Below are 12270 nucleotides of genomic sequence, written 5' to 3' on the forward strand. Positions count from 1 at the left end.
TGACAACCCAAGATGTGCAGTGCACATCTGAACTCCTTTAAGCTGATGATTTTAATCATCAATGCCCCATCTTCTCCTAACCTCTCCACCTCCTCATCTACAGCTGTTTCTGTATCCTTTTAAATAGCAGACAGTGTGTTAGTAGAGACAAAAAGTTTAATACTTTTGCAACAGGGGAAGATTACTTCAGGAATACCACTCTGATATTTGTCTTACCTGTATTTGTAAAACACAATTTAAAGCGGACTCCTCTATCTCTGCAGCAGATACAGGGTAACTTTGAAAAACAAGTTAAAAAGAATTCTGGCTTAACTTGAAAAGCAAGCAGAGCTAAGAAACACTCAGAAAATCTGTATTTAAATCTCTACTTTTCTTATCCTTCTACTCCAATCCCAACGCGCTTCCACATACTGGAGTTCAGAAATGCTCCATGTAAAGGAATGACGGCACTCGTTGTGGTAACGCCCTGACTTCACCTTTAGCAGACCTAACTTTGTCAGTCAAAACCTGCTTTTTGCAGGGGGTTGTTATTGGAACGTTTGGGGTGTAGATCAGTATTAGAAAAAGTCTCCAGAGCTGAATAAAGTTCCATTCTCTGTCTAAATAAACAAGCATGGGTAACAGGGTTTTTTTTGTTTGTTTGTTTTTTAATAAGGAATGTTGTCAGTCCTATTTTATTATGCGTAATAGGAGGTGAAAAAAATCAATATAAGCACTGTATCTAACCTATTTAAAACTACAATCACAATGTTATCTGAATGCCTTACAACATTGTTTAAATCCAACAAGTAGACAAGAAAACAACAAATCTATGCAGGGTTTTTTATACATATGGTGAGAAAGTTTGCAAAGTGTTAAAATATATTTTCTGTTCTGTATGTTTCTGATACAAGGAAGTGATGTGTAGAATACTGTATATTTATGAACAGAGCCTTGACTTATACAAGCAATAATCAACTTCAAAACAAACAATGTATATCTTAAAATATCCCCTAGAGCTGCTCATATAAAGTCAAATCCAGCACCTACTAAAGTTCAGCCAGCTGACTCTCTTTGACTCCAGTGGGCACTTGACTAAGCCCATGATAATTGTGAAGTACCTGACAGTCTAATTGTATTCATATGAAAAAAATCACATTGCATAGATTTAAACAGGAAGACATGCAATAACAAGACAAGTCACAGTATAGCAAAACCTTGTTTCTTTGGTGAAACAGAAGCAGATATAAAAGTTACAAAGATTTTAGACTTTCATTCACAAAAAACCAGACATTCACATTATACACTATACAAGATAATAATATAAATAGAGAAAAGTATTATGTGCATTGTTTGGGGCAAGGGGTGGGGAATGAACCGGCCAACACAGTGACGCACTGCCACGTTGAATGCACAAAGATTGGGTACACTCAATGGAGCAGTCACTGCAATTTCTTAAGAGATGTTGTCTGGAACTGTAATTACTGTTCCCAACGAGCTATGGCAAGGGCACTCCATGGGCAGCTCTGCCTGGTAAAAACTCTTACATGTTGGCTGGGTTTCAATTCTTTTCCTTTCCCTTTCGACTTTTTGCATCATATCCCCACACTAACACAAAGGCGTAAACCTCCCGTCTGTGTTTGTATTTGTAATGTTATTTTTAAAAGTATATCATAGGGAACGTACTGTTCTTAATTTTCACTTTTTTTTTTTTTTTTTTTTTTTTTTTTGTCCTGTGCCCAAAGGTGTGCAAGGCACTTTGCAGAAATAACAGTCCTTTCTGTGGAGAGGTCGTTTCAAACGTTACCTTCTACACTTACTGTACACATCCAGGTCAGTCATCGAGCTGACCAGGGTAAGAAATCATAATAGAAAACTCCTACGTACACACTGCACCAACTACAACCTATAATCTCTTTGTGCACACACTTCTTTCTAGAAAGCCAAGATTCTGATTCTTCTGTAAGTCACACAGTTCTCACCCATCTAACCGCAAACAAATGATCCTGTTTAGCAGGAATTTTGTTCTCCAGGGGAATAGCAGTTGAACTGAAAGATGGTTCCAAAAGTGGAGCTCAGGGGCTAATACTGCACTGGCGAGCTCTTTTAATCTTCTTTGCATGGGTAAAATAACATCCAATAAATTAAATCAGTATGGCTTACTTCATTTATTTATGTACGCTTCACAGCTGCAGCATTCATACACAAACATTCATTACTTTATAAAAAGATTAAAAAATGGTTATATATACAAAATTATTTACTTTTTTGATTTTTGTTTGTTTTTTACAAAAAAAATCCCCCAAACACCAGGTCTATCTCCATTTTAGAATGCAGAGACCTGTAATATAGACCTTGTGGTTAATGTTGTGAAAGTAAATTTTTGTTCTCTTTTTTTTTTTCTTTTTTCTTTTCAAAAAAGTGGCTCTGGTTGATAAAGTTAATGTATTAGCACTTGGATTTTTACAGGCCCTCCTTGGCATACACAACTCCTCCATGCAGTCCTTTCTCATGAATGGTGAAGCTGGAATGGAGAGCAGAAAAAAAGTTCCACATTGCAGTCCCTAGTTCATGCTTCATGCCACTTTTATGTGCTCTGTCTAAACTTTGCATCACATGGACACAAACTGTACCTTGGACGGGAATTGGCACAGTTCCCATTTAAAAAAAAAAAAAAAAAAGTCATGTAACTTGTGTGTTTATCTTCACCTGATAATAGCAAATTTCAGTCAGTGAAGTTATTTCAACCATTTCCAGCCTAGGTAAACAACATAAAAACAATGTCATAAATGACTGAAGACCTCTGAGGCCGTTCTAACCATAAATATGCCTGAAATTAGTGTGACTTTTCATTTTATATACAGGATTTTAAAAACAACACACAATTAAACAACATTAAAATCATCTTATTTACATTTTCATTGGTGCTAAAATCGAGCTGTTTAAATATTGCAGAAGGCTGGTATATATCATAAAATGGTCCACACCGATGGCATATAGAAAACTAATAATCTTTATAGGCTGGAAATGGTTTCCTTTTATCCCCATAAGCACTTCTCCTTTTTTTTTTTTTTTTTTTTAAGTTTTCTGATAAACACCATATTTTTGCAAAATGCATTGTGAATACTGCAGTCCATAGTTTCAAAACAATTTGATAATACTCCTATAAGTGATAGAAAAGGCACAGAAAGTTATGACTTTGGCTGAAATGGTGGAAATCCCGATTCACCATTTAGCTCTCAGCGCCTTGAGTCCTGCCATGTCCTGATCCAGCGATGATAGTGTTTTGATGAATTTAATGATGTTCCCTTTCCTGATGAAGAATTTTTATAGTAGTATTTCTTAGAGTAAGTCCTTTGGTATGTGGACGCTGCAATGAGAAGGAGGAAAAAAGGGAAATTAATTTAAAATTATTTAACTCTCAATGGGCTGGCTACACTTCACATTACAGTTCCACTTATTCTTGATTAATTAGACGGTTAACAAATGATTAACTGGTATTATGACCATGTTACAGACAGGAGAAGCATCTCCTACACACAGTTAGACCACAGTTGGAGAAAGAATTGTTAGTGTTATTAGGAACCTGTTGATTTCAGGGGCTTTGTAAGAGTGGTGTTGTTTACTTTAAAAGAATCTTAGTGGCTTCTGTAAAAACAGAAGAGGAACATTTTCATTAGTTTAGGAGGCCTGATGTTTTTTCTTACAGATACAGTGAGGCATATTGCTGTAATAATCTGTCATACCAGATTTGCACTTCTCTTAAAATATATGTTCATTACTTATTAATCTTAAATTAGTCTATTGTTTCTGATCCAGCAGTGGTTTGCTTTCAAAGAACTCACGATTCATGCAAGTAATTTTAGGCATATCCCATCTTCCATTCCCTTGACACCGGATGGTTGGAATATGACGCTGGATGAAACCATCTTTGCAGTGATATCTAATAAGGGAGTTGATCTCATAACGAGGTTTCATCTTCCCAAAGGTCTTTGCATTTTCCACAACAGGAGGCTGACCGCAAGCAACTGAAAGGAAGAGAGAACATAACCCAAAACATAAGTTTGTAAATGTAATTCTGAATATGGTGCTGACCTCTAAACCCTGGCTAAGGGAAGATGTCAAGGGACCTCAGTTAGGCTCCCAAGAGACACATCCAAATAAGGACAGGGAGATTAGTCGTTTCTGTAGTTCTCCAGTCTTGTAGACCAAATACAGTAATGATGAAAATTGGAAAACAGCAGATAGTATGGATAGCATTGCCTTTTTGGTTTAAATTTCTGATGTAAATTTGAGCCAAAAAGGTTGGCATACTCACACAAAGAAGTGATTTTTACTGGAAAGCTGCAAAACCTGAAAACCAGTGAAGTTATTACAGGCATTTAAGAAAAAAGTCTCATTTTCAATACTTTTCATGTCTTCCTCAGCAACAGACTATTTAAAGGCACTTAAAACTGATGAATCCGTCAAGGCCCAGACAACATGTTAACGAGAAGTTGTAAACGGTAATTGGGAACAATGGAGCGCACACAAGATTTTGGCTGCTTCTTTACTTTCCCAGTCTGAAGAGGCAGAGGCAATTCCTAAAGTATTGCTGTACAGCTCCTGGTAACAGTCAGGTTTCCTGTAAGCATCAGCTCTAACAGTGTATAAACCAAATGTGCTTTTCGGATTCCAGCGGTGCCATTAAACTAGATGGTTTTGGAAAAGAGGAAGACAAAGGTCAGCATTACTTGATGGGTGAAGAGCATGCTCAACTGAAGCTGAAAAGCTAACCACATACCAGTGGTCAGCTGCCTGTTCTGACTGCCTACCAATATTCTGCTGCCGACATACTTCACTGTGATGCCATCCCAGGAAAGAAGAGTTGGTAATATTTTCATGGTATGCAAGTGAAGCAGGCCTGCCAGGTACATAAATGCCTCGTTTGCTGAGATCTGTACCTAAGAAGAAATTTGCCTGGTTTTAACCAAGAGTTTCAACTGTGTACACTTTTGTACCTGGCTCAAGAACAGATTAGGTAGAGATGCAATATGTGGATACAGACGCAGGAGGACTTTGTGAGGCTAACTCAGTTGAGGGCTCACTGTACTGGTCACCAGAAATCAGCTAGAATTTGTCATTTTAACTTTATAAAATTGGAATTTAGAGAATTATGCTATTGTTACTGGAAAGTTTGTACCTGTTCCTTTCTTGCAGGTATAGGTAAGGTGATAATTGCATGGTACATCATTCCACTGCCCATTCTCATGCCATATTATAACAACACAATCTTCTCCAGCAGAAAAGAAGCTGTCTGGCTGGTTTGGTCGCCAGTTCTCATATTGCTGCAAAAAAGAGGAGCAAAACCATTATTCCCAGTGCTGGAGTATATTTACATTCTGTTTTATAGAAGAACACACTATATTAACTTTGGTGAAGAGCAATCTCAATTGTTTGATTCAGGCTGTTAAGCACAAACTAAACAAAGCTAGATTTATAATATTCTCCCACTCTATTAACAGATTATCTCAATCAGAAAAAACATTCTAACTTTTCACTTACTATAAACTGATCTGAGCTGAACAAAACAGAGTGACACAATTCAGCGCAAGCAAAATCTGATCCTAAGTGTGCTGAAACACACTCTTTCCTACATAGACAGACATGAAGTGGAATGCTAGGAAACGCAGTAAATAGCCCATAACCCTCGTTAGTCCACATCTACTAAATGGCAAATTACAGGCTATCTTCTGAGACTCAAATTATTTATTTTCTGACCTCATTTAATGAAGTCATTCAATGGGATGACATGCAGAATTAGGTGTAAAATAAGTAAAGGTGTCAGAATGTGCCCCTAGATCATTCCAGATTGATATTTCCATTAAAAAGGCCTAGGTGGCAGACTGAGCATATACAGCAGCCTTTCAGCTTTAGAAATTCTGATCCAAATTCTGCCCTCTGTAGGAAAACTGACTCCAGACATCTATGAATATATATGAATAAAACCAGAAACTGGCACACTAGTTTTAGAAGTAGAAATCTGATTGTTGGTGTGTGACAAAAAAAAAAAAAAAGAACCTTCAAACGCCTGAAAAATATCTTTAGCATAAAAAAAATTAGTTTCTTAGCCCTACACATGGGACAAACGTCTGGCATATTGATTTGGGGTGGCTCTGTTCTTTGGGATCCAAGCTGGCTACATCTGGGTCTACACTTATTTAGCTACACAGTTCTGCAGCTTTCAGCTCTATATCTACCTAAAAATATGTCCCTACCAAGAGCTGCAGATGCTGGCTGCTGGCAGGCTGCGTACGGCTCCATGCAGGGGCTAAATCTTGCATTTATTCCGCTGTAGAACGCACTCTTTCAAGCATGGCTAAGCTCATCATTGCACAAGGTCTTTTTTGGATTAAAATTAGGGAAGATTCAGTCTGTTTTTTCAATCAATAAGCAGGAAAACTAGAAACAAAGGGAGTGTCACACCGATTGAAAATCTATGCAGTAGTCCTTGATAGGGGACATATAGCCTACTGTCCTTGCAGTCAGCAGAGGCAGGATAATCTTTATCCCACTTCTTGTTTTATCTTGATCCCAAATGAAGCAGAGTAATTTGAGATTTGCATAACGTTATGTAAAGAAAAGCGAGAGAAGATTTGGGAAACTATTCTTAGCAATTTTCTTTGGGATTTCTGTTGTGTCACTCCAAGAAGAATTTAATGAAGGATAAAAATAGATATCTGAAAGAATTGGAATTCACATAAATGCCAGACGTTAAACAGGCAGCTAGCCCCTTGTATGGTCAAAATAACACAGTTTCTACAGTGCTTATATTTTCCTCAGTGCTTACATCTTTCTGTCTAGAGCTGGCCCATATAAATGTCATAAAAGTTTAGCTTTCTATTTTCTTAACTTTATGAAATAACCACTATTCACTGCCTGGGCGAACACATTTTAGAAATAAAGTTAACATACCCCACACAAGTAGTATTTACCTTACAATGAATCAAACTATGAAAAAACTGAGTTAAATACTTAACCTTTTCCTACCACGTGTCATCTTACCCATCACAGGTTTTAATTATGCAAGCAATTTAACAATCATGGTCTAAATAAATATGTTCTGCACTGAATTTATTACCTCTAATAAAACATCCCCCTTTTTATGTGGAACTAACTTAATTCCATCTCTACATTGCAGTGTTTAATAGTCCTAAACTACAATGCACACTAACTCATTTACTGAAGTCCAGAATTCAGCATTTCACATTAGCTTATAAATCAGAGCAAGAGTTCTGCAAGCACAGTAGCCAAATACCATACATATGAGTCAAATGTATGGCTGGGGGTGTGGGGGGGCTTCCTGCAACACCTAGTGCAAAAAAGAAAAGCAAGCTCTGTGCATATCTCCTGAGCCAGCAAGAAGGAAAACGGGGAGGAAGGAATATGCCCATGCATGGTGTGTATTAATATAACTTAGAGTGCTCCAGGACCCCTCTTCCAACACGGTATTTTGGAATGGCCACTGAGCCAAAGGTCTAGCGCCTTTTTACAGCAGAGCTGGTTAAGGATACAGGAATCCGATCAGAAACGTTCTTGCTACCACAACATAGAAAGCTCCTGCCTGCTAAACCAGGGATAGCTGAGTGCATGCACACGCTGAAGGCTTAGGCTTGCCGATGGTACTGCCCCAGATACCTGCTCCATCTCCTCTACATGGGGGGCTGTGATGCACCTTCAGGAGCACCACAAAGTATAAGGCATTGAAGGAAAACTGGTGTAGGTTTCACTCACGCTGCAGGGAAATCTGTCTGAGTGTTGCAGAGGCAGGGGTAAGCAGAAAGAAGTGATGGCCTCTCACTTTCACCTCTGAATGTCTTACTACCCAACCCAACCGAAAAGTAAGATTCGCTAATGTAAGCAAGCCATGAGTGTACGCATGATTGGTTACACTGCTCAGACAATGGGCAGCAACTTCTTAAGCTGAAGCAATCCAATCCCTTTCAAGAATATGCCCAGACATACGGACACATAGAAAAATTAAAGAAAACAGCCAGGTTAGTGGTAGAAAAGTTTGATCAATAATGTCCTGAACAGCAAAGGAAAAACTTCAACAAGCCTTGCAGCTGTTTCTTGTGGAAATGATACTAGAGAGTTGTTTGTTTCCATAGGGATCGGAGTGTGGGAATGAAGGATATTTAATGGCTATTGGGGGCGTGTGAGCTGAAGGTGCTCAGTAGCTTGCCAGCTCCCACCCTAAGCACATAGACTCCCTATGCTTTTACTTGCCTTGCCATAATGACTCCAAAATTTGTGTTTGCTTTGCTGGCAGGGCTGCAGTGTAACGGCAAAGGATTATATCTAGGCCCTGTGGTTTATTCAAGAATGTCTGATATCCTCCAGCATGACTTGCTGTTACCTCACATCTGATATCGTCATTGCACGGATTTATTTTGGCTGAGTAACTCTGATTTTTCTTGGGTTTAGTGCCAGAAATGCTTAGCAGAGGAAGTTCCAGACTGCTGAATTGCTTTTTTAGGTCTCCACCCAGCTCTTCTGTAGTTTTTCAATTCCTTATTTAGCCACTGATAATGGGATAATGATACAAAAAGATTCTCACAGTTTGAGTGGAATAAGTTGCTAGACAAATAAACTAATATTTTGCTTTCCTTTTACAGATTACATTTTTGCGTGACCATGAACATGATTCTGGTTTTCACTTACACTAGTGTAAATCAGGGGTGACTGCATTATCTCCAGTAAACCTACATCAGCAAAAACTTAATGGGAAAGAACCAAATCCCATAAGTCATATACTGATTTGTACTGTTTGTTTTCAAAGGTATCCCTTACAATCTCTCATACCAAGTGTGCTAAGTGTAAAGACTCCCCTACCCTTGCAATAAGTGCAGTAAGCGTCTAAGATACTCAGGTCATAATTATTCTGTTGGGACGCACTGCTCAAAATATCCTGAATAAGATTCCCTTTTTGAATTGACTATGTCATTTAAGATCCTTGTATTTCAATGCATTACTGTCTTTTAGAAAAGTATATTGTACAAAAAAAAAAAAAAGTTAACTTCATTCCTTGGCAACATGTAGCATTAAGGTTTGCTTGGTTTTTAGGATCACGTCCAAAAAATATCAGCCATATTCACAGATGAGCCAAAAACTGCTGGTGTTGTTCCAGCCACCTTGCTGCTAGGTTATATCTTCTTGTAAACTGTTATTGTCTCAGCAGACCAATGAAACCGCACTAAGGAGCACAGTGTTTGAACTGATAAAGCTCAAGACATCCTTTTGCCAACAACCAAGCTTCAGTCGACACCTTTAGCAATACTCTTAGCTGTATCATTCGTAAGATATGACTTATGGTTCTGAAAACCTAAATAGATTCAAATGCTAAGTTAATACATGAAAGAAAAGCTGCTACGACCCTTTTAGTCCTCAGCAGAAATACTTACACTGGGTGATCGCACAGAGGGATCTAAAAACTATTACTACCCTGATTTTTAAGCAACATTACCATAACACATGTGAAGTTTTCCCCTGGATTAAAATGCAAAGCACTTCCAGACTTTACATTTTAGGACATATAATCTCAATTATGTACGTGACTCAAAATGTACTTGAAAGGAGGTTTGGCCCACTACACTCTTCTCCTCCAGCTATGAAGTGTGCTTTGCTGAGGTGGCTGTGGAGAGGGAATTTCAAAGCAATGTAGGGGAGCGAAGGCTGGAAGCACACACCTCAGGCTCAGGCAGACACCACTGCACCAGCCACTCCGCAAAGCTCTCAACATCCATGATGGCAAGACACTAGGGGTTTTTTATCAAAAAAACGAGGTTTCTGTGTAATCAGGTAACTGCAGGAACTAGCCTTGGGGACAGGATTTTGGTCCCTATACATTCATTTGGTCCTTTGAGAGCCACACCACTAGTCTGTCTTGCCATCATTTCAGGCTGAGAACTGGAGCTCCTGTTACGCTCTTTATGCCTTTAATTATGCCGTAAGAATTAATTAATTAATCTTTCTTGTACAGTTTTTTTTGTTGAAATCAAAGCCTGCGCTGACACATTGGATTTACTTGTTCTAGCTTTCTCTGCTAAAGAGCACTGAAAATTTTCCTGCGGAAAGAGGGTGGATGGTCCATGGGTTAGAGCTGCAGCTGAGACAGGGTCCAGTTCTTCAGGCTTCCTACGTGGCATTAGACAATGCACTTGGCTGGCTGATTCCCAGTCTGTAAACAGTGACAATGTATTCTCTTGCCTCACAGGAGGAGCTTGGATATGATGGTTACAAGAGCCCATGAAGACATTTTATTAAGTTCCACAGTTTTGGGGAGGATTTCCTTATATGGCATTGAATTAACTCACAGCCATAATCTGCCAGTTGGGTGACAGGCTGACTTTTCACATAAATTAAATCTAAGAAAGCCAAGATTATAGCAAGAGCTGTAAAGCAGCTAACTTTATTAGCTAGTCACTACTTTTTCTCGTTCAGATGGCTGCTAGTTGAACTGAATGAGCATAGCCTTCCCATCATGAACAAGATCCTACCTTGTGGGAGATTTGTTATTTAAATTTTCAGATAAACAGCCTTATTTGAGGGACTCATTTCCTTATTAATGAGTAGTCCACTCAGCTCTTTCACATGTTTGCACTGCCATAGTGAATCTACGAGTAAGCAATATCTCAGCTTTGTGACGCTCATTTGGAAATTTCAGCCATTCCTTTATCTCCAAAAGGCACACCAAGTGGCTGAGATCAATCGCTTGGATTTTGCATTCCAAAATAGTCAACAAGCACCGTGTTTAATGAAGCACAGCAAAATAAACTACTGATGCAAACAAAACTTTACTGCTTGACCTCCTTATTGTGTAAAGGCCAATAATCTTTTGTACATACCTAAAGCTAGGAAATAATTTACTTGAAATACATCTGTTTAGATTTACAGGGTTAATGCTTTTCCTTCTGGGAAAAGGAAGCATGTTTTCAGCATGTTTAAATAAGCTTAAAGTACAAATCTGTCTTGGCACTTTTTGGCACTTGTAATCTTGAACGTGATTTTTATTTTCTTTCATTCTGGCTGCTTCCCTATCTGATTGCTTCTTAATACAAGACTAATGAGGCAAATCAAAAAAACAAGGAAAGTCGTAGGGACTGGCTGACTGGATACTCTCTGTGCCATCTCATCTTAAAGTGAAGCAACTTTTCCTGCCTGGTATTTATCACTAAACAAGCTGAAACCACCACTGCAAAGCTTACTGGCTATTGTCTTTTTTTCCTCCCGTAACTCTGCTAAGAACAGGAATACACTTTTTTCAAAATAGCAGACAAATTCTTAGAAATCTTTATCAGGAAAGCCCCTGAACAAGTCCCTCACTGTGGAGGTTCTATTATAATTGGATAGCTTAACTAAAAATTACATCTCACTTTCAGTAAGTCCTGGCAATTACCCAGTTTTATAGGTTGGCTGAACTACAACAAGATCAGCACAAGTTTACAATGAGTATATGGATCAGTTCAGAAAACCCTTGTTTGTGGCTCATGCTGTTATACAGTGCTGATTCTGTTACATGAGACACTCATGGGAAGTTTGAAAGGGATTGCATTTCCTTTCGATAGAAAAAAAATCAAACAAATTACTGTGAAGATTTGGCAATGTCTGAAATACTTCCATTAAGTTCACCCAGTATTTAAATGCATTTATACACTGGGAAAGACAAGAAACTACCTTATAGTATAGGCTCTATTTCACTTAATTTCACCCCAGTCCTGCAAAGGATTTTTCTGTTTAATTTTATGAATGGGAGTGGTCTGACAAAACTCACCAAAAGCATTCATGAGATTAAAAACTCCATTCAGTGAGTGTTTAAGCATACACCTTGCTTTAAAGACATAGGTGGCGCCCTAAACTCTGTAGGGTAGATCACATGCACAGTTCAGACACATGCTAAAATAACTTGCTGAAGGAGGGACCAAGCTAAGTGTGTTCTTAAATCTTTACTGGGAGAAATCCTAGTCAATTTGAAGGCAACTGCTATATTTAAACTCATCTACAAGTACACACAAAAATCACATGTCATGATCGTGATATTTTTTAGATCATAGTCGAATGGCTTCCCTCAAGCCCTTAATCTGAGCTTTATTTGCATGGGATTTGGGAAACTGGTAGGATTTGGATCAGGCCAGGCACCCAACACGCCCCATTACAGAGTCACACTGTGAGCGAGACAAACTCCCAGAAGGAGCTTTGCTAAGGACCTTTGCAAAAGATTTCACTTGCAAGGGTTTTTTGGTAACAGACCAG

At 38.5% G+C, this 12270-nt stretch overlaps 1 protein-coding gene across 2 annotated transcripts in view; it reads right to left on the reverse strand.

Annotated features, from left to right (window-relative positions):
* Positions 1 to 3061: 3061 nt before the first annotated feature.
* Positions 3062 to 12270, reverse strand: part of VCAN (versican) — a 113736-nt gene continuing 104527 nt past the window's right edge. For both annotated transcript variants that reach the window (XM_050912500.1, XM_050912499.1), the window contains exons 13-15: positions 5162 to 5306; positions 3825 to 4007; positions 3062 to 3349 (exon numbers count right to left, since the gene is read on the reverse strand). In XM_050912500.1, coding sequence (XP_050768457.1) covers positions 3219 to 3349; positions 3825 to 4007; positions 5162 to 5306 — 459 coding nt within the window. In that variant the 3' untranslated portion in view covers positions 3062 to 3218. The remainder of the gene's footprint in view (positions 3350 to 3824; positions 4008 to 5161; positions 5307 to 12270) is intronic.

The sequence above is a fragment of the Gymnogyps californianus genome, chromosome Z, assembly GCF_018139145.2.
Source record: "Gymnogyps californianus isolate 813 chromosome Z, ASM1813914v2, whole genome shotgun sequence".
NCBI classification, from domain to species: Eukaryota; Metazoa; Chordata; class Aves; order Accipitriformes; family Cathartidae; genus Gymnogyps; species Gymnogyps californianus.